General features: G+C 33.5%; 1 protein-coding gene across 2 annotated transcripts in view; it reads left to right on the forward strand.

The window, feature by feature from the left end:
* The window catches only part of usp7 (ubiquitin specific peptidase 7 (herpes virus-associated)), a 116,649-nt gene extending 101,721 nt beyond the window's left edge, over positions 1-14,928 (forward strand). For both annotated transcript variants that reach the window (XM_039774568.1, XM_039774567.1), the window contains 23 exons: positions 464-544; positions 635-725; positions 1,026-1,108; positions 1,345-1,454; positions 1,560-1,716; positions 2,449-2,593; positions 3,144-3,274; positions 3,548-3,682; positions 4,347-4,448; positions 6,211-6,316; positions 6,511-6,603; positions 6,691-6,758; positions 8,036-8,136; positions 8,219-8,372; positions 8,576-8,643; positions 8,788-8,896; positions 9,488-9,565; positions 10,021-10,121; positions 10,307-10,406; positions 12,100-12,219; positions 12,350-12,421; positions 12,737-12,827; positions 13,581-14,928. In XM_039774568.1, coding sequence (XP_039630502.1) covers positions 464-544; positions 635-725; positions 1,026-1,108; positions 1,345-1,454; positions 1,560-1,716; positions 2,449-2,593; positions 3,144-3,274; positions 3,548-3,682; positions 4,347-4,448; positions 6,211-6,316; positions 6,511-6,603; positions 6,691-6,758; positions 8,036-8,136; positions 8,219-8,372; positions 8,576-8,643; positions 8,788-8,896; positions 9,488-9,565; positions 10,021-10,121; positions 10,307-10,406; positions 12,100-12,219; positions 12,350-12,421; positions 12,737-12,827; positions 13,581-13,687 — 2,403 coding nt within the window. In that variant the 3' untranslated portion in view covers positions 13,688-14,928. The remainder of the gene's footprint in view (positions 1-463; positions 545-634; positions 726-1,025; positions 1,109-1,344; positions 1,455-1,559; positions 1,717-2,448; positions 2,594-3,143; positions 3,275-3,547; positions 3,683-4,346; positions 4,449-6,210; positions 6,317-6,510; positions 6,604-6,690; positions 6,759-8,035; positions 8,137-8,218; positions 8,373-8,575; positions 8,644-8,787; positions 8,897-9,487; positions 9,566-10,020; positions 10,122-10,306; positions 10,407-12,099; positions 12,220-12,349; positions 12,422-12,736; positions 12,828-13,580) is intronic.
* The last annotated feature ends 6,957 nt before the right edge of the window (positions 14,929-21,885 follow it).

Raw genomic sequence — 21,885 nt, forward strand, 5'->3', positions numbered from 1 at the left:
ATGGTATACCCACACAAAACCCTGACCTCAACATCATCAAGTGTGTTTGGGATTACATGAAGAGACAGAAGTATTTAAGACTGCCCACATCCATAGAAAGATCTGTGGTTAGTTCTCCAAGATGTGTGGAACAGCCTACTTACCGAGTTTCTTGAAATTTGTGCCAGTGAGCCTAGAAGTGATGCTGTTTTGAAGGCAAAGGGTAGTCGCAACAAATATTGATTTGATTTCTCTTTTGTTCATTCATATTGCATTGTTAATTGATAAAAATAAACTAATTGTGTAAGCATTCTTAGTTTACAGCATTTTTTTTTTTACACCTGCCTAAAACTTTTGCACAAATATATATGGTACACCTTGATAATTTTCTGATATTTTTTATATCTGATTCTTTTTTCCCCCAACATATCAGAACAGAATTTAATTGTATCCTTTTAATAATCACATTTATCAATTCTTCTAGCTGCTTGATAATGTTGAGAATAAGATGAAAGGCACTTGTGTTGAAGGCACAATACCAAAACTGTTCAGAGGAAAGATGGTGGTAAGTTAAAAATAGTTTTAATAACGAAAGTTGTCTTGAATTGTTGAAGTTTTTAAAACTTTGTTTAAGATGTCTAAATGTTTTTTGTAGTCATATATCCAGTGTAAGCATGTAGACTACCGGTCTGAAAGGATAGAAGATTACTACGATATTCAACTTAGCATTAAAGGGAAGAAAAACAGTAAGTAAATCCAATGCAAAAGTATATTAGTTTTACTAAGAAGAAAACTGATTGTATTATGATAATGCCTGATCCAGGTGAAATGTAGTTGATTAACATTTCAATCTGAGTAACTTCTGTTTTATTGCAGCTTTTTGGCTTTTTTAACAATAGCTTTCATGTAGCTCTTACATAATTCTAGTACAAGTTTAATAAGATCTTCAGAAAATAGCCAAAGTTTCTTTTAGTCTGGAGGTTTTGATTATTTGCATTTGAATATATGTAGATTAAACCACTAATATACATTTAATTACCCTACAGTATTTGAGTCTTTCAAAGATTATGTGGCAGTGGAACAATTGGATGGGGATAATAAATATGATGCTGGAGAGCATGGTTTACAGGTATGTAACAAATTAAACCATTATGTTTGGCACTTTTTTTTTATTAAACTGTTTATAAGAATAGAGGCCAAAAAACAGATTAAAACATGTTTTAATAAGTTTATCAGAACATTCTATGTGGTCACTTTTAAACCTTAAGATTTTATATTTTGGTTTTAATTTAACATCCAAGTTACATTCTAAAATTATATGTAATATAGGAAAGTTCACTAACAACATCTAAAAATCTGTATTAGGAAGCTGAAAAAGGTGTGAAGTTCTTGACATTTCCTCCAGTGCTGCACCTGCAACTTATGAGATTTATGTATGATCCCCAGACTGATCAAAACATTAAGATAAATGACAGGTAATGTACTTAGGTTTCTATTGTTGGTATTAGATTTGGATATCAATTTATCAGTTTGTCACTACAACTAGACTAGATTACATTTTTTATGTGTGTGTTTTTTAGGTTTGAATTTCCTGAACAGTTACCATTAGATGAATTTTTGCAGAAGCCAGATACCAAGGATCCTGCTAATTACATCCTTCATGCAGTTTTAGTTCACAGTGGGGATAACCATGGAGGCCATTATGTTGTTTACCTGAATCCGAAAGGGGATGGCAAAGTGAGGATAAAATAATTTTTTGTGCTCCATCTATTCTTAAATTTTTATATTCTTAACAGACATATATATACACTTAATTGAAACCACAACCACCTATAGTACTGTTTACCTTGTGAAGCATTTCTTGAAGTGAGGTGTTAAAGAAAATTTTCCATCTTTCAACATTCATAAATCAATTACCTCAAAATGTTTTGTCACACCTAGAGATAATTCTCTAAACTGAGTTGTTTGCAGTTGCTTATTTGATTGCATTTTATCATGACATGATGACGTTGATGCAACTTTGATAGGTATGAGGTTATCATTTGCTATTTCTTATATAAACCTATATTGATATAAGAATATATTCCCCTGTTTATCATTTTGGTTTTAAATTATATAAGCTTAGTTTGCTATTATGAACAGTACAATTAAAGGTTGTCAGCATGCTGAACCTTCATCCAGCAGTGTGTAAAATCCACAGAAGATGCTTTAAAATGTATTTCAGTAAAGTCTATCTTGACGGCTGTGGTAAATATAGGAAAGGTTTTCACTTTTTACTCTGATCCTCTTACTAATGTTCAGGTGTTTGCTACTTATACTCTCACTTTCACATAGCAGGCTTATTAGATAAAGTTCCAAACATATCTAAGGAATTGGCTTCTTGGCATGTTATGTCACTTTCCCATGGTGTTTTAAATAGATATGATTATTTATGCCCTTACTTTGTTTTTCTCATTTTTTTTTTCTTAGTGGTGCAAATTTGATGATGATGTGGTGTCTAGGTGTACTAAAGAAGAAGCCATTGAACACAACTACGGTGGCCATGATGATGATTTATCTGTGCGTCACTGTACAAATGCTTACATGTTGGTGTATATAAGAGAATCCAAACTCAGTAAGCAATTTTAGATATTTGTTGCACAGTTTTAAGGGGGCATCTTTTTAAATGTAAAATCTTTATAATTGGTGCCATTTTTTTCTCAAATAGTATAAACTTTTTTCAGCATTTAAAGTAGAATGAATTAAAAGAAGTGTGGGTTAGAAAATACTTACTTTGTAGTAGTACTAGGGTGTTGTACCATGTTAGCCATTATGAATGTAGAGAAAAGCCAAGCAAAATGACACCTTTTATTGGCTAATGAAAAAGATTACAATATGCAAGCTTTCGAGGCAACTCAGGCCCCTTCTTCAGGCAAAATGTAGGAAGGGGCCTGAGTTGCCTCGAAAGCTTGCATATTGTAATCTTTTTCATTAGCCAATAAAAGCTGTAATTTTGCTTGTCTTTACTTTGTAGTACAAATTATTTCTGTTAACCTAGTGTTTTTTTTAGAAGTTGACTTTAGTTAAACTCTTTAGTTGGATCCCCAATTAGCCATCATTTTGGAAAATTGACTTCTTGAACATTTGCACATAATGCACTTTTCCTTTTGTTTATTTCTGTTTAGGTGAAGTTTTACAGCCAGTCACAGATCATGACATTCCACAGCAACTTGTGGAGAGACTTCAGGAAGAAAAAAGGGTAGAAGCTCAGAAACGTAAAGAACGACAAGAAGCTCATTTGTACATGCAAGTACAGGTAGTGAGGTTTTTTTTTTTTAAGCTAGTTTCAGTAGTTAAACCATCTTTTTGAATTTTCACTTTTTGCTGAGTCAGTCTATATAAACTTTGGTTTCTGAATAAATTCAAAAGCAGTTAAATATTTGTACTTATTGCTCAAGTATGTATTTGTAACAAATTGATTTTCAAAAAGTGTCTTAATATAGTAAATGCTAGTCTTATGTTTCTATATGATATATATATATATATATATATATATGTTTCTTAATGACGTGTCTCTACCCCAACTAAGATCGTAACAGAAGACCAATTTTGTGGTCATCAAGGCAATGACATGTATGATGAAGAGAAAGTGAAATATACAGTGTTTAAAGTTTTAAAGAATTCAACACTTGCAGAATTTGTACAGAATCTCTCTCAAACAATGGTGAGTATATTATTTAAGTGGTTAGAACAATATATGAAATCTGTGTGTTGCTACTTTTCTCTTATTCATCTGTGTCCATGTGTATCTTTAAATATATAGTTGTATAAATGTTGGTTACTATGGCTGTTTACATTTTGCAAAATATATTATTTACTTGCTTCATTCAAGGATTTACTTAAAAGTATGGCACTATTACAGTAAACCCATTAAAAATACTTTTGACAAGTTCTTCAAATATACTCAGGATAATTCAGAAGATACCCATTCACTTCTACATTATAGAATTGTACAAGTAAGAACTGTAAATTTAAGTGTGTATGAGATTGGTGGATTCAAAAAAATATTTTCAGAGTATTTTTAGTGCAAGAGGTCTTCCGTCTGGTTTCCCTCATTTTTTGTTTGAGATTTGCTGTGTACATGTTGTATTCACCTAAATGTATGGATACACATTAGAGAAGTAGTAGTAACTGACAAATTAAATCCACATACTTTAAATAATTTAGTGTTTCAAAAGCTAATTGTTTTGCTTACATAGGAGAGATGGAAGTCCAGTCAATAATTATTTTTATTAAACATGTATTTTGTAAGAAGCACTCAAGTTATTTTACATTATATATTTGATATTAGCTTGCAACAGTTTTTAATGCTGTTTAATATGTTTCAGGGTTTTCCACAAGACCAGATTCGATTATGGCCAATGCAGGCAAGAAGTAATGGAACTAAGAGACCAGCAATGTTAGATTATGAAGCAGATTGCAATAAGACTGTAAGTGTGTATAAAAAAAATGTTGAATTAAATATTTAATGAATTTCTGGTCAAACTGCCTTTCATCATGCAGTAGCACAACTCACACATGTAACCAATGAAAACCTTCCCATCATTATTTGTGATCAAGAAGGACAAAAGGTTATATGGCATGATGTTTAAAATGGAAGTCAAGGAGGTTACTCTGTTTAAGTTGTATAAATCATAACTGAATGTTCACTTGGAGTACTTGTACAATTTTGGTCTCCATTTTACCAAAGAATGTATAGTTCTATAGAAAGTCAAGAGCAGATTGACTAGGTATGAGTTATGAGGAAATCTTGAAGGAGATGGACATTTTCAGCTTAAGCAAGTGGGTAAATAGAGTTAGTACTTTAAAGTTGTTCAACAACTTATTTGGAAACCTGTTAAAGGTAAATTTTGCACAAATGGTAGAAATTTTCTTCACAAAAGAGCCACAGACACGTGACACAAATTATTAGCATGCAGTGAGTATGACTTCAGATCTCAAATTATTAGTTAGATCCTCAGAAATAACTAGGACTTAGAGTTGTTTTGGATGGAATGGACAGTTTTCTTCAAGAGTTTTCTAATATTCTAATGTTTTTTGAAAATTTAACCAAAAGTTGAGCTTGGTTTCCCTGTTGAAGCTCAATATTTCTTATAGGAATTTCATGAAAGCCAATATAAAATTACATGAAGCAACATGTTTAAAGGGTTATGCAGCATCAAAACACAATGGAGTTTCCATTTGCATCTGCTATAGACGGATTTTTCTACATCATTGAAGTTTGAAATGTAAATCCACACTATTTATTTAAATGGTTTCTTCATAATCCTCATAACTGGACTGGGTGAAATTGCTAAGGTTTGTTAAACAACAAAAATTGATTTGCTAAGGTTTATTAAAAAAATGAAAAATCATTTGGCTGGATCAGCATTTTGTGGCACTCTATTTCTTTTGTCCGGCATTGCAACTTCATCTGTTTCTGCTTCGCTGTGTTAAATGTTTTCATTTACTAACTGTGTAGAATTACCAAACAATTGTTTTAATTAAAGAAAAAATATTTTAAAAAATTTTTAGCAATGGCATTCCTATCAATACTTGTATTACAGTTTCTGTTTTGGTTACAAACAAAGAAAACAAAAATGCCACATCACAAAAATAGTAGGTTTTTGTGATTGTATTTTCCTCCAGAATAATAAAAATATATAGTGAAGTAAAGGCAATTATAGTTTGTCCTTCTCCACTTTAAGCCCACCTGGAAAATCTCATTCTCTCTCTCTCTCTCTCTCTCTATCTATCTATCTATCTATCTATCTATCTATCTATCTATCTACCTACACACACACACACATACAGGTGCCGGTCATAAAATTAGAATATCATGACAAAGTTGATTTCAGTTAAAAAGTGAAACTTGTATATTTGATTCATTCATGACACACAGACTGATGTATTTCAAATGTTTATTTCTTTTAATTTTGATGATTATATCTGACAACTAATGAAAGTCCCAAATTCAGTATCTCGGAAAATTTGAATATCAATTAAGACCAATGCAAAAAAAGGATTTTTAGAAATGTTGGTCAACTGAAAGGTATGAACTTGAAAAGTATGAGCATGTACAACACTCAATATTTAGTTGTGTGTGTGTGTATAATGTATACATATACAATTTTTTAATTCATTTGTAAAGCTCTAACTGCTTTAATTAACAGTGTAGGATACTTTTTCTTTACACTTTTTTTATTCATTCAGATGATTGAATTAAGTGATAATGAAAATCCATGGACAATTTTTCTAGAAACTGTAGATCCAGAGATGGCTGCTAGTGGAGCAACATTACAGAAGTTTGACAAAGACCGTAAGTTACTAAAGGTTTCCTCAGCTTGCATTTTGATGATGTATTGCTATGTTTATTTTCTTGTGTAGTTGATTATAGAATGCATATTTTGAATACATGGTGACTTTATTACGCAAGGAATAAATTCAGTTATTGATGATAGCAGAATGCATTTCAGTAATTGTTATCTTCACAATTTGATTGTTTCTTTACAGATGATGTGATGTTGTTTTTAAAGATGTATGATCCAAAAAGTAGAAGTTTAAATTATTGTGGACATATCTACACACCTATATCCTGTAAAATAAGTAAGTATAAAGTAATTTCTTTTACTGTACATTTTCATTTATGCTGTGTTGTATTGTATCTTATATTTGTCATTCTCATTTTAACAGGGGAATTGTTGCCAGTTATGTGTGAGAGAGCAGGATTTCCGCAAGGAACTAGCCTTATCCTCTATGAGGTAAGATCATGTAAATTTGTGTAATCCAGTGCAATTTGCATTAAAAAAAATCTAGTTATCTATTAAATATCCTCTCATATAAATCTAATTGTATTTATTTTTGTAGTAGACCCTCAAATTACACTTAAAGTTTTGTCTCAAAGTATTGCTTGACTCCAAAAATTGCATTATGTCAGCATTTCCCCTGGAATCCATCCTAAAGCACATGACTGATTGAAACATTTTTAATGGTTCCACATTATAGATTTGTGTCATGCCAGCCAGAGGTGGTTGTTCCCTGATAAGAGCCTTAGCACATAAGCTTTTCAGCTTATCCCTACAACAGTAAAATGTCACCCTACAGTAATGGAAATTATGTCTAATTTTCTAACTGTTCACTAATGCATATGGAGATGGTGGTCCGTTAAAAATGTGCTGATAAAATAGCATGGTGATATATATGCACAGGAAAAAGGACAATGCCCAGTCTCGTGTGGCTAGAGTGTGAAGGTAGCTCCTGAATGATGAAGTCATTGATGCTTTTGACTAATTCTGGGAGGAGATTCCCGGGAGCATGTACAGATGTCGAGAGTGCATACAGGCACATGGTGGGCATACACACTACTGTGCCATGTTATGAGTTACCTTGAGTTGGGTCAGCCTGCGATTTCGATTTTTGACTTTGGTTTGTGGCGTGATGTTGAATTCAGCCCTCAGTCAGTTGGTGATTTTGGTTTCCGTTGACAGTTGTTGCATCATTTTGTTCTCAATGAATAACACAGTGTATTACTCAGTAAAGATTTTCCACTTGAATATTTTGCTCATCAAGATTCGATGTGTTCCCTCAATTTTTGAGCAGTGATTAAAGGAAATTGGGAATGTGATTTTATGTCTTGTATGTTTGTCTCAAAGGTAATGTCTCTTTGTATTGCCTTTTTTGTGAGATATATGCCTGTGCCTGCCCCTTGAAGGATATTGCCCATAGTGCTGGACAATTTTAAAGCAGGAAGAGGGATAGAAAAAATACTTTCTATGGAATCCATTTGAGTAGCAAACAACAAGTGAAACTGTCATATAGGCATGTTCCAGTTTTAGACTTATTGCAAAGGATTAGACAGTAGAGGTAACCTTCTATTTACATGGGTTTGTGGTACCACTTTATTTGTGTTAATTATGTAATATTGTTTTGTTAGGCTGCATATGCAGTTCATTAAATAAAATAACATGAAGTCTTGTTAAGTTTTTCTCTACAAATGTAAGATTGTTTTTAGTATTTTTTTCTTTCTAACATAATGCAGGAAGTAAAACCGAATTTAACAGAGAGAATTCAGGATTATGATGTGTCTCTCGATAAAGCTCTAGATGAGCTAATGGATGGTGATATCATAGTATTTCAGAAGTAAGTCTGCATTTTCTAAAACTTTTATCTTTTCTTCATTTGCATATAGCATTTTTTGATCTTTGTTCTTTATTATTGTCAGAGATGATCCAGAAAATGATTCTAGTGAATTACCAACTGCCAAGGATTACTTTAGAGATTTGTACCATCGTGTGGATGTGACATTTTGTGACAAAACAATTCCAAATGACCCGGGATTTGTGGTGACTCTTTCCAATAGAATGAACTATTTCCAGGTTATTTTTCTGTCTTCTCTCATGTATATGAGCAATTTAAATTCTTGCTGGGTATAATATTAGAAGAAATATTGGAATAAGATATGTAAGGAGAGGTGCAGTTTCAAGTTTAAGTGTTTTCAAGTGGAATGTGTTAACAGAAACTGATATATACCCTTACTAAGCATTGCTTTATCTGTTTTCTGCTGTCTGTACTTTTTTAGGTGGCAAAGACAGTTGCACAGAGATTAAATACTGATCCTATGTTACTTCAGTTTTTTAAATCCCAAGGGTAAGTCACTTATACATAAAGTGCTTCAGTTGTAAATTGAATTTAAATTCTTCATGGGGTAATATTTGTTTTTAAAAGTATGGTTCTCCATCCCTTCCTGCAGAGCTAAAGTTGCAGTTTTTTAAATTGGGATTTTATTTCTAGTTACAGAGATGGCCCAGGGAATCCTCTTAGACATAATTATGAAGGAACTCTAAGAGATCTTTTGCAGTTCTTCAAACCCAGACAACCAAAGAAACTTTATTATCAGCAGGTAATGAAAACAATTTTAGGAACCTTTAAAGTAATAGATTTAAGTATTTATTCTCACACTATTGTATCTCAAAACAAAAATTAAAATTTTCCACTGTTATAACTTATTTTAGTTCCTGGAAAATCATTTATTTGGTTCCCACTTACAATTTTCACATTACATTGGGGAAATGTGATTTTGATTTGAATATAGTCTTGCCACTTATTTGGGGCTCTTGCCAAACTTCCAACAGAATAAGGAATAATTTCTTAATTGTATAGTGTTACTTCGTTCCCTGTATTGCACTGCTGGAATAGTTGCAGAATTTAAGAAACCTGCCATTAATCTCTACTGCAGATGTCACTGAACACACACAGGGCCGGGAAAGCTTTACAATTTGTTCTTTTTATCATCCTGCACTTGCCTTTTTTAGTTTTGCACATCTGATTAGAATGAGCATGCTTGCACATTGTAATTAGAAGCTTAATATTTAAAAAAATATCATATGTTATCACGTACTACGATTATATTCAGGGAAACATTCAGACTACCAACTCCACCCTAATCTAGTTTGTATGTGAAGCAATATTAAAGACACTGTTTCTTTTTCAGCTGAAAATGAAGATAACAGATTTTGAGAATAGGAGGAGTTTCAAATCCATATGGTTGAACAGTCAGTTTAGAGAAGAGGTAAGCAGAAAATAGTTATTGGAGAACATCGAGTAATCCTAAGTGGTACTTAATATTTTTACTTATTATTTAACATTTGGAACAATTTTAGAATCCTCTATGAATGCAGTGGGTTGAGGCTTATGCAAATTTGTTTAATGAGCTTTATTTGTGTAGTATAAAGTGATTTGTGTTTTTGCCTTTTTACTTTTTAATATTCAAGCTTTGAATTACTTCTCTATTGCTTGTTATTTGTAGATTGAACAGTTCTGGCTAATGTTTGGCTTTGTGGTTTGTGTTTTAAATGCAATCAATGTCACAGAGTGATGTATAGAATGGCGCTCACCAACACATTTCAATTTTTACTCTTTAGATAAATGAGGCATGAATAGATAAATTGCAAATGTATATGTCAAATCTGTTTTGGGCTTAGGCTGTCTTTTAATGAGAAACTGGTGTGTTGCTCTTTTGTTTAGGAAATAACACTATATCCAGACAAGCATGGTTGTGTGAGGGACTTGCTAGAAGAATGTAAAAAAGCAGTAGAACTTTCTGAGAAAGGATCTGAGAAATTAAGGTATGGGAAGAATTTTGTGTTTGTGCCATTTGTCATTAATTATACAATCAGTGAAGTGAAATCTCTTTCAGTTTTTGCAACTGTTTGTTTTATTTTGTAATTTTTATTGTAATTATTATGAACTTGATACAAAACAAAGAAATTTTACACTTATGTATTTAACACTTGCTTATTCCATATTTCAGGCTACTAGAAATAGTTAGCTACAAGATAATTGGTGTCCATAATGAAGATGAATTACTAGAATGTTTGTCTCCTGCAGCAAGCCGTACTTTCAGAATAGAGGTATAGTAAAATAAAATTGATTACTATTGGTGTTTTTAATGAGCTACACATTTTATTTGGCTTGCTGATCTCTAGTGAAAGTTGCATGGAGTTTCCGTTTTACCTAGCTGTTAAGGCTATGATATCCTGGTTTATTTTGTAAAATTCTTTTAATTATTATTCCTTGCTGAATGGTGGTTTAAAATTCATGATTTGCCCAGTATCACAATTGACTGTTTCTATTAAAATTTTACACATTGTGTTTGGTAGGTTTTTATATACAGTATATATAAACATTAGAATTTTTATGCTCATTGTGCTGCGGTGGGTTGGCACCCTGCCCAGGATTGGTTCCTGCCTTGTGCCCTGTGTTGGCTGGTATTGGCTCCAGCAGACCCCCGTGACCCTATGTTCGGATTCAGCGGGTTAGAAAATGGATGGATGGATGCTCATTGTGAATGTCATATTAATCTTTGACAATTGTGAATAATTAATCATTCAGACAGTGGTGCCTGATTAATAGGTATTGTGCAATAAAATATTTAAATGTGTATAACATCAAACAGTGATTCTTAAGTTATTAACTACAGTGTAGGAGTAACTGCCAAATACCCGATAATCCTTGCAATGTTGTTTTTGAATTAAATATTCTTGAATTAAAAAATTTTACTGGGATTATTGGAATCTGAGTTTTGGTTAATATTCTTTGGTTAAAATTCTTTTGATTGTAATGTTTATTTATTTTAAGCTATGACAATAATTTTATTAGTTGATGTGTAATTGTATTTTATTTAGTGAATATACAGTAGTTTACTAACTTACACAATATGTATAATTAATTTTATATTATTTGGCTTTTGACACATGCCATCATCATCCTCACTGATCGTAATATTAAAAACTCATAAGGGATGGAAATTTCAATGGAAAACTTGATATGTGCATCAAATTACTGCCTTTCCGGGTATTTTAAAAATTGGACTTGTTAGCACCATTATGCACTGTGCTAAGGTAATTAGTGGTCATCATACATCCTAGCCTAGCTTGTACATCACATTTGAATGCTGGAGAAAACTCAAGTAAGAATAAAAAAATATAATCCAGTCGGGAACTAAAACAAACTTCCCATAACACTGCATTTGAGCAGAAATAGTCATGCAGAAGATATGTTTTTACATTTGTTTATTTAATTTGCTATAAGAATCCACCTTACTAATTCTTTATAGCACATTTTATTATCTTGAAAAAAATCTCTTGAAATCCAATTGCTTCTTAGCCAGTAAGGAAGTAATTTAACTTTTTTTTTTTGAAAGTTAAAACTTAAATGTCTGATATGAAAATCCACATGTGAACCGATTACACAGTGCAAACACATATTACAAATCTATAATTGAATTACTTATTCATAAACTTGATGCACCAAAATTATTTTTTCTTAATATTGTTTATAAAAAGTAAGCATTTAAAATAGAGGGTGATTTAAAGAAGTAATAGAAGATAGCAATATGTGTAGAAGTAAATAGTGCTGAACAAGTTGTATTCTTTGTTTCCCCCCACCCATAGTGTTTTGCTTTTTCATTTTTCGTTTAGAGTTGCTCTCAAAGAACTAGTACATAGTTTTTTTTTCTGTTTATTTTACATTAATGCTGCAATTAGATTCCTTTCAAATATGAAATATCTGGGTTTTTTTTTTCCTTTTTCTAAATGTCTTTAGGAGATTCCTTTGGACCAGGTAAATCTTGAAAAGGAAAGTGAAATGCTGATTTCAGTGGCACATTTCCACAAAGAAGTCTTTGGAACATTTGGAATCCCATTTTTGCTAAAAATTCGCCAGGTATGGTATGATTTTTTTCCCCCCCTTCTTCCATCAGTTGTATTTGTATGTATACTTGTGCTTGCTTACCTTATTGTTTGCATAGCATAATTGATATCCCCACCCCATTATGTATTTTTGAAACCTTTAGGGAGAACCATTTAGGGAGGTTATGAAAAGAATTCAGTCCATGCTTGATATACAAGAAAAGGAGTTTGAAAAGGTATGAATTAAACACATTTTTAAAGATATTACACATATATGCTGGAAACGTCTAATAATTTAGTATTAAGAATCTCCATGTTTACTGATTGTCCAGATAGAGTTTAAAGTCTCTATAAAGTAGTCACAACTGAATTTTTTTTACAAAAAATGTTTCTCCATGTTTTCCAAACTTACCAATAGGTTGCTTATTCAAACACTTTTTAATTCTATTTTGTAACCATGGCAAGACTTAATTTTCTTTGAAATGTGAAGTCTGATTTACAGTGTTCACAGTTTTAATTCTTTTATATTTTGTCTCCTGGGTTCTTCTAAGTTCAAGTTTGCAATTGTCATGATGGGTCGACATCAGTACATCAATGAAGATGAATATGAAGTAAATTTGAAAGACTTTGAACCTCAGCCAGGTAAAAAATTGAATTATCTCATTAAATGCACATTTGTGTGAAAATTTTCTTTCTGTAATGTTCTCCTTAAAATTTAAATTGCAGTTGCATGTCACTGGTTAGAATTTTAATAAAAATATGGACTAAAAGATGAAAAGCAATTTACTTATTTCAATAAAAGGTATTCAAATAAAAGTTGTCGTCATTTAACCTTAAAATAGTACATATACTGTTTTTAAAACATTAGTATGTTTTTTTACTGTGTGTAATTTTCAATGCTTTCAAAAACCTATTTAAATATATGATTAAGGTGTTAAAGAGAGTAGCGATGGATGTTTTTGTGGTTTTCCATTCTCCTTCTCTGCCCTCTGGTGGAGATTGACTGTTTTCAATATTCTTAAAATGACACAGAACTTGTCTGTTTAATAGCAGAATAGGACATGACGAGGTTTTATAAATATTTCTGGCCATTAGACTTGTATTATAATATTTGACAAGTTCTTAGTGAGAACTCCCCATTTACTAGCTGATAAACTAGAGAAAAGGAATGTCTGAATATTTCAAATAGTGTTTAACAAAGGTAACTCGATGTTTGGCTGCAGCAGGTTTTGGTAATGTTTAAATTTCAACTTTTGTAAAGAGATGTCATACAGGTTCTAGGATAGTTTTTCTGCATAAATATTTTACTTGTTTTACAAAACTGAAAGGTGTTGTTGGTTAGCTTGATTTTCATCTGTGAACATGTGATTTTTTTTTTCTTCTCCACCTTTTCAGGAAATATGTCGCATCCAAGGCCTTGGTTAGGGCTTGATCATTTCAATAAAGCTCCAAAGAGAAGCCGCTATACGTACTTGGAGAAAGCAATCAAGATTCACAACTGACATCCTCAGTTTAAGAGACAATACTAAAGACTTAACCAAAACCCCAAATGTGCACCACTTTTAACAGCAAATTCTGGGTACACATGCACCACATATGAGGTCTTCAGCAAGAGGATTTGCTGCTGATGCTACTTTTATTTTGTTGAGGCTGTTCAGTTTGGCTTCTCTGTATCTCTTTACTGTCTCCCTGTATCAAAGGATAACACTGGTTTTATCACTGAAGACAGCATTGACAAATTAAGGGTGGTGCCCCTCCCCCGTTTTAAACCGATATCTCAAAATGTTAGCTGAACTGAACAGAAGAAGCAGAAAGAAGATCTGCCAAGGGTTTAACAGCAATTAGAAAACCATAGCAAGTGGCATAAGATTGCTAGTTGCCTATTGTTGTGTTCCAAAATACCATGTATTGGTCCTTTAGTGCAACTAGTAGATCCATGTTTACAAAAACATTTTCTCACTTAGTTTGGTTGGAGGAGCTAGGATTTTTTTTCCTGCTGTTCTTAGAGAAATAAACATAAAACATCAGTGAAAGCAACTGTACTGCACATCAGCACTTAACATTGGTTGTTACATTTACATTTGCAGTAAATGTAATCTTTTTTGGTTTTAGTTTTTTTTTCCTCTTTTTTTGTCTTTGTTTATTGAAATCTTCTGTCACTTTGCTGTGGGTTTCTGTCATCAGTCAGGTCTGATAGTTTCAGTTTTAAAATGGTGAGGCTTTAGTGTGCTGCACAATGGCACAGAAATGAAATTTTTGCAAAGGCTTCACTGGTTAAGGATGCAGAGACAAAAGAGATGATCAGTAACTGAAATTCAGCCTTTTTAGCACAGAAGGCATGCTCACTTGCATTTAGTAAGCTGTTGACTTTGTAAAGAAAATTCAAATTGTATATTTAAAGAATGAACGTGTACAATTTAACACTCAGATAATTTTGTTGGGTGTGTCTGCAGATCAGATCACAGATGTTGATATTCCTTGTGTGTAGTTTTATTTCAGTCCCAGACTGTTTCCATTTTATTTTATTACCTTTTTCCTTTTTTGTTTTTGCTTATTGCAACAGCGTGTCTAGTTTGAGTGCAGTACAACAAAAATTAGGAATTGCAGATCACATCTTTTATTTTAATTTCTCCTCCAGTCTTTTTTAATTTCTTCCTGTAGCAGCAGTGTACGACAACTACTCCTGTATATTGCCTTTTTGCTGGAAATGTTGTATGTTGAATAAAATTTTCTATTAAATGTTTTGCTCTAGTGTGTTGACTTTAAAGTCATGGAAATGTAAAAAAAAAAAATAAAGTGATAATTTTCAGCTTCTGTATTTAAAGCTTTTGAAAGCACTCTATATAAAAGAATGACAAATTGTTCTTTTTATGTAAATTGAACATTTTTTTTTTGTGATCTTAAACACAATTAAATCCCATGTGAGTAAAGAAATGTTTTACAGTGTTCCCAGAGCTGCTGTTAAATACCTGTAACATATTTTTGATAGTAATTGCTTTTGTTTAGCTAAAACATTAGTATTTTCTACTGTTCTGCTTCTAATTTAATTATTCATTGCATATATTTCATGGTGACATCTAAAGATGGATATTTTGCTTTAACTTAAAAGAGCTCGCTCTCATTTTGTCTCTTTTGGTAAGTTCTGCCCAATAGGTTTAATCATTAAAAATGAAGATATTGGGTTACTTCAGATCGCATCATGACTTTAATCATACCAGATTAACGACTGTTTCTGTTACTGTTCTTTGCAGTTGAAAAATATGCTCATGTCGGCTCCAAATATAATGGTTGGATACTTGATAGATACATACATACACATAAAATATATATATATATATATATATATATATATATATATATATATATATATATATATAAATAAAATAGGACAAGACGCTTTCACATCCCACGTGACAAGATTTTGTGACATGAGATTTAACCACGCCCGGGGACGGAAATAAAAGACAGAGTAGATGACAAAGTAGAATGTCATAAAGAATTGGCGCAATACACATGCAGAGCAGGTTAGAGATAATTAAATACAAAAATTCGAACATCTCAAAAAAAATGATAGTAAAGATCGCATTAGCGCAAGCAAACAGAAATTATCACTTGGTGAAATAACTGAACAGTGAAAAGAGATAACATTTTTCGGATTTAAACTTTAAGTCAGAGACTTGTAGATCGTCTAATTCGTGTTACCATCAGGAGAAAAAAAAGTAGTGTTTCTCCCCAATAAAGAGGCATATCCGCAAGAATTAAAAAATTTGTTGTTTGGTGAAAGTGAAATCCACATACACTGTCACGCTTGAGTCACAAAATTGCACAGATACACAGGAGATTTTATTATGTATTATGTAGGAGAACATTATTCAAACAATTTAGCTCCGTGTGTAGTTAGAGGGGGACTGTTCTGTGTCTCAATTAAAAGAATAGAAAATCTTCCTCTTCATAGGGGTGCACCTTGAGAGCTGGACCCCCAACAGGAACAGAGGATGTCTGGAGGAGAAGAGAGACAAAAGGACAGCTGCTATACAGGCTTTTAAATGTTTGCAGCAGATCGAGCAAAGCGTAGGTAAAATAAAAAAAAATTCCCATTGTATCACCGTTTGAGGGGTTTTCGGAGGAGCAACCACATCTCCTTGGGCTGCATTCAGCCCCCCTCTTAACGCGAGTGGCAGAGACGCGAAGTGGCTGGCGCATAGCGCAGGCAGGGTGTAGGGTTAGTGAGCAAAGCAAGCAGGGGGCAAAGCCTTCTAGTATGTGTGTGTGTGTGTGGTATATATGTATGTGTGTGTGTGTGTGTGTGGTTGGTATGTATGTATGTATATGTGTATGTGTATATATGTATGTATAGGTGCCGGTCATAAAATTAGAATATCATGACAAAGTTGATTTATTTCAGTAATTCCATTCAAAAAGTGAAACTTGTATATTAGATTCATTCATTACACACAGACTGATGTATTTCAAATGTTTATTTCTTTTAATTTTGATGATTATAACTGACAACTAATGAAAGTCCCAAATTCAGTATCTCGGAAAATTAGAATATCAATTAAGACCAATGCAAAAAAAGAATTTTTAGAAATGTTGGCCAACTGAAAGGTATGAACATGAAAAGTATGATCTTGTACAGCACTCAATATTTAGTTGGGGCTCCTTTGGCCTGGATTACTGCAGCAATAAGACATGGCATGGAGTTGATCAGTCTGTGGCACTGCTCAGGTGTTATGAGAGCCCATGTTGCTCTGATAGTGGCCTTCAGATCTTCTGAATTGTTGGGTCTGGTGTATTGCATCTTCCTCTTCACAATACCCCATGGGGTTAAGGTCAGGCGAGTTTGCTGGCCAATCAAGAATAGGGATACCATGGTCCTTAAACCAGGTACTGGTAGTTTTGGCACTGTGTACAGGTGCCAGGTCCTGTTGGAAAATGAAATCTGCATCTCCATAAAGTTCGTCAGCAGCAGGAAGAATGAAGTGCTGTAAAACTTCCTGGTAGACGGCTGTGTTGACCTTGGACCTCAGAAAACACAATGGACCAACACCAGCAGATGACATGGCACCCCAAACCATCACTGACTGTGGAAACTTTACACTGGACCTCAAGCAACATGGATTCTGTGCCTCTCCTCTCTTCCTCCAGACTCTGGGACCTTGATTTCCAAAGGAAATGCAAAATTTACTTTCATCAGAGAACATAACTTTGGACCACTCAGCAGCAGTCCAGTCGAGACACTTCTGACGCTGTCTCTTGTTCAAGAGTGGCTTGACACAAGGAATGCGACAGCTGAAACCCATGTCTTGCATACGTCTGTGCGTGGTGGTTCTTGAAGCACTGACTCCAGCTGCAGTCCACTCTTTGTGAATCTCCCCCACAGTTTTGAATGGGTTTTGTTTCACAATCCTCTCCAGGGTGCGGTTATCCCTATTGCTTGTACACTTTTTCTACCACATCTTGTCCTTCCTTTCGCCTTTCTATTAATGTGCTTGGACACAGAGCTCTGTGAACAGCCAGCCTCTTTAGCAATGACCTTTTGTGTCTTGCCCTCCTTGTGCAAGGTGTCAATGGTCGTCTTTTGGACAACTGTCAAGTCAGCAGTCTTCCCCATGATTGTGTAGCCTACAGAACTAGACTGAGAGACCATTTAAAGGTTTTGCAGGTGTTTTGAGTTAATTAGCTGATTAGAGTGTGGCACCAGGTGTCTTCAATATTGAACCTTTTCACAATATTCTAATTTTCTGAGATACTGAATTTGGGACTTTCATTAGTTGTCAGTTATAATCATCAAAATTAAAAGAAATAAACATTTGAAATACATCAGTCTGTGTGTAATGAATGAATCTAATATACAAGTTTCACTTTTTGAACGGAATTACTGAAATAAATCAACTTTGTAATGATATTCTAATTTTATGACCTATATATATATATATATATATATATATATATATATATATATATATATATATATATATATATATATATATATAATTTTTTTTTCTTTGACTTTCGTTATCTTAGATGAGATTCAATTAGCAATAAATCAGTTAACTGCATTCTTTTCAAATGCTAATTATGAGTAAAACAAGCTTTGGCTTGCAGTGTCTTTTAAAATGTGTCCATTTTCAGAAAAGAATCCCAAATCTCCTTTTATGCCTTTAACCATCTTTAACCAATAGGGATGTCATGAAAAACAATGCACTCTATGGACATGTTTATGATGAAATGTGCAGGTAATTGTTAATCATTTCAACCTGACAATTCTTGATAATTTTTTTCCTTCATGAATATACTTGATAGTCCAAGGTTTGGTAAACCTGTTTTTTTTTATAAACACCCTTCAATATAAAAAAAAAATCTTCTGTTTTACTTAAATTTATTATTGAGCTGTTTTGTCTTTGTACAGTAATTTTTTACTTAACTTTCCCCTTTTGTATTATTATGTAGCCTTTGTCAGAATGCCTCAGATCTTACAGACTTACCACTGTTTATAAAGTATTATAGAATGTAACTTCTCTCTACCTTCCCTCCTACATCTATAACCTCAGGCAAATAGGTGTAGTAAAAGACAAGCAGGAGTTAAGTTACAATTAAGCAATATATTGATAATATCCATAAATAACCATATGCAAAGTACATTTAAATATTGGCAACCGTACAACCTGATAAATGGTGGTGTGTAGTTCAGGCGGCACACACACTTGTCAGTTACTAAAAAATGCCTCTAATTGAGGCATCATTGGTGGTCAGATTTCCTCAGAACAGGACACATGCCTGTTTCCATATGGCTTCTGAGCTGTGCTCTCCATTGTGTTGTCCTTTCATTTCATGAGTTTGGTAAGAGAGCGAGATACTTCTTCATCAGATGTTAATGTAAAGCTTGGCTGTTAGGCAGCCTGGCTTTCTTGCGGGGTTTAAAAGGAGAGACTTTAGCAGAAAAATACTTGCCAAACTGGTTTAAGGCACATCCCTCAAATCTTGTAAAATTCAGAGAGACTCTGTCCCTGGGCTCTTAAACCATCAAACCGTTGCTGCTGTTATCAATAATGTAACACTAATATTACATTGCTTTGCCTAAGTTACAAATAAAGACATACAAAATATTTATCAAGTTATATGCAAAATCTCTAACCATATTTTATCTTTCTACTGTGGGGTTCCTTGTGCTGTTGTGTGCTCCTCTTTTTAAAGACCTTTGTCGGACGTTGTAAGCCAGATTTGTGTCAGCCAGCCTTGGACAGAAAGCACTTTGGTAAAGACTTGGGACTTCCATCCCTGAGATTATGGGTTCAAATCTCACTACTTAACAATAATCTCTTCAGAAGAAACATAACCAAGTGTATCTTTCATGTTGTGTGTCACCTTGGAAGCAAAGTAATCATCCAAGTAAGTACATGTCAACATGGCTGTTTTCAGTTACAGGCAAAAATCAATTTATTTCCATTACATGTCAAGGAAATGTAAAAGAATACCGACTTCTCTGTGTGATAATTACTTGGCAAGATGGGGAAAGGTGTAAAATGAAAAGCAGTTGAAAGGTTTTGATTTGTTTGTTTAATGAAATTAGCCGCTATTTAGAAATGACTTCTCATAATTTGTCATTGTTCAATAAGCCCATGACACTTCCCCATGCATTCATTCTCTCCCAGTGCTGCAGTTGACCAGTATGAAACCACTAGGAGATGATTGGGTTTTAGGGTATTTGAGATCATTAGTAAGCCTTGGATTTTCTGAAATATTTTTTTTATTTATAATAAAATGCTTTTGCAAAAATAAATCCTTTTGTCAATCCAAAATATGTGATTCCCCTGAATTGAATTTGATAGTGGATTTTCTTAGTAACTCATTTTCAAAATACTGTACATTTGGCGACCGTGCATTGGAACAGAGAGGCCTAAACTTGACCTCCAGATGGGGCTAAAGCTTCATTTTGCTAAACTGAAAGTAAATTTTTAACAATGTATTTTTCTCATCTTCCCTCAGGTGCTTGTATATTGACAACTGAACAATAAATGGAAACCTGTGGCCCCCAGGAAAAAGACTGCAATGCAGTTTTCAGGTACTGATGCAAATTAGTGTATTCCTATGGAGTCCACAAATAAGTGTCATTTACAGAAAATGTATTTTTAGTGTTAACGTAATTAGCCTTAGTTTTAAGTGCACATTTTGTAAGCACTGAATGAATCAAAAATTGTACACTGCCTGAAATAATGCAAAGTACTGAATCTACATTAATTTGTTTTCTTTGAGGACTAGAATTGCTCTCCTGACTATGTGTGTGTCTGTAGTGTGCAATGAACTCTTCATATCTCTTTAGGTTTCTTTTTGGAGAATTCTATTTCATTCAACAGTCTAGAAACATTCTCCCCAAATTTAGATGTTAAACTTATTTCAGAGTGCGACTGGATGTGTCTAAGATGGACTGACATACCATTTAAGATAAGACCGGTGGATTTTTTTTTTTTTTGGGAGGCTGTACTCTCTGTGCTGGGTATGGGGAGCATATAATAGATCCAGTAAATTTTCCACAAGAGGGAAAGAAAATCAGAATCTGCATGGTAAATGTTCCAAAATTTTCCTTGCAATCTTCCCCATTTATCCACCCAATATTATTATAACTCCAAACCGTCAACCTATTGACCATCTTTAGTCAGGTCTATATGTATCTGGACAGTGACACAATTTTCATTATTTTGGCTCTTTATGACATCACAGTGGATGTCAAATCAGTCATTATGTAATTAAAGTGTAGACTTTCAGCTTAAATTTAAGGGGTTTAACAAAGTGTACAAGTCGTTTTTTCTGCAAACCCTGCAATATTCATAGGCTCAAAAGTATTTAGACATTTGATTTACAAGCTGTTCCATAGCCAGGTGGGAGCGGTTCCCTCATTATTTCATAAACTTATTAAGCAGGTAAAAGTTCTGGAATTAATTCCAAGTATGGAATTTGCATTTGGAAGCTGTCACTGCGAGCTCTCATTATGAGCTTCCAAAGAGCTGTCCATGCAAATAAAAATTGAAAGTAAATATTACTGTGGATTTTGTTTGTCATTTTTCAAAGTGATCAACAGAAAGACTATTTTATATCAACGTAAAACAGATCTGTCCAAAGTGGTCTAAATTAATTACAAATGTAAAACACAATATAACTGATCACATCAGCAATCACTACTTTAATGGGGCACTCCTAAATCATCGCAGGTGCAACTTCAGAAATAGTTTAATGGAGATCACCTCTCTCTGGTTTCAGTTGGTTGTTATATAAATGCTCCTGTAATGTCCAACTTGTCATTATGGTGGCCTAACCTACTTAATGAAGACTAAAGAGCCCCATGTACAACTCTGGTTGAAAACCACAAGTTTGGAAGATTTACATACAAAAACTGTCAAAGTCGTGGAATATCCAGTTATATTAATCATGGAAAAAGTATGGCACAGCTGTCAATATGTCTAGAGCAGGCAGTCCACAAACACTGCTCATCAAGTGGATAACAAATAATGGGGAGACCTCCATGTGACCTATAAAACTCTCCAGCTCCAGTGGGCGAGACTGGAGAGACTGAGCAGACAACAAGTGTATACCCACTGCTTCACTAGTTGTAGCTTAATGGGTGACCGGCAACAAGAAAGCCACTGTTGACATGAAAAAGAAAAAAAAAAAAAGTAGGGACGACTTGAAGAATAGTTTGCTA

The sequence above is a fragment of the Polypterus senegalus genome, chromosome 13 (assembly GCF_016835505.1).
Source record: "Polypterus senegalus isolate Bchr_013 chromosome 13, ASM1683550v1, whole genome shotgun sequence".
In the NCBI taxonomy this organism is placed as follows: Eukaryota; Metazoa; Chordata; class Cladistia; order Polypteriformes; family Polypteridae; genus Polypterus; species Polypterus senegalus.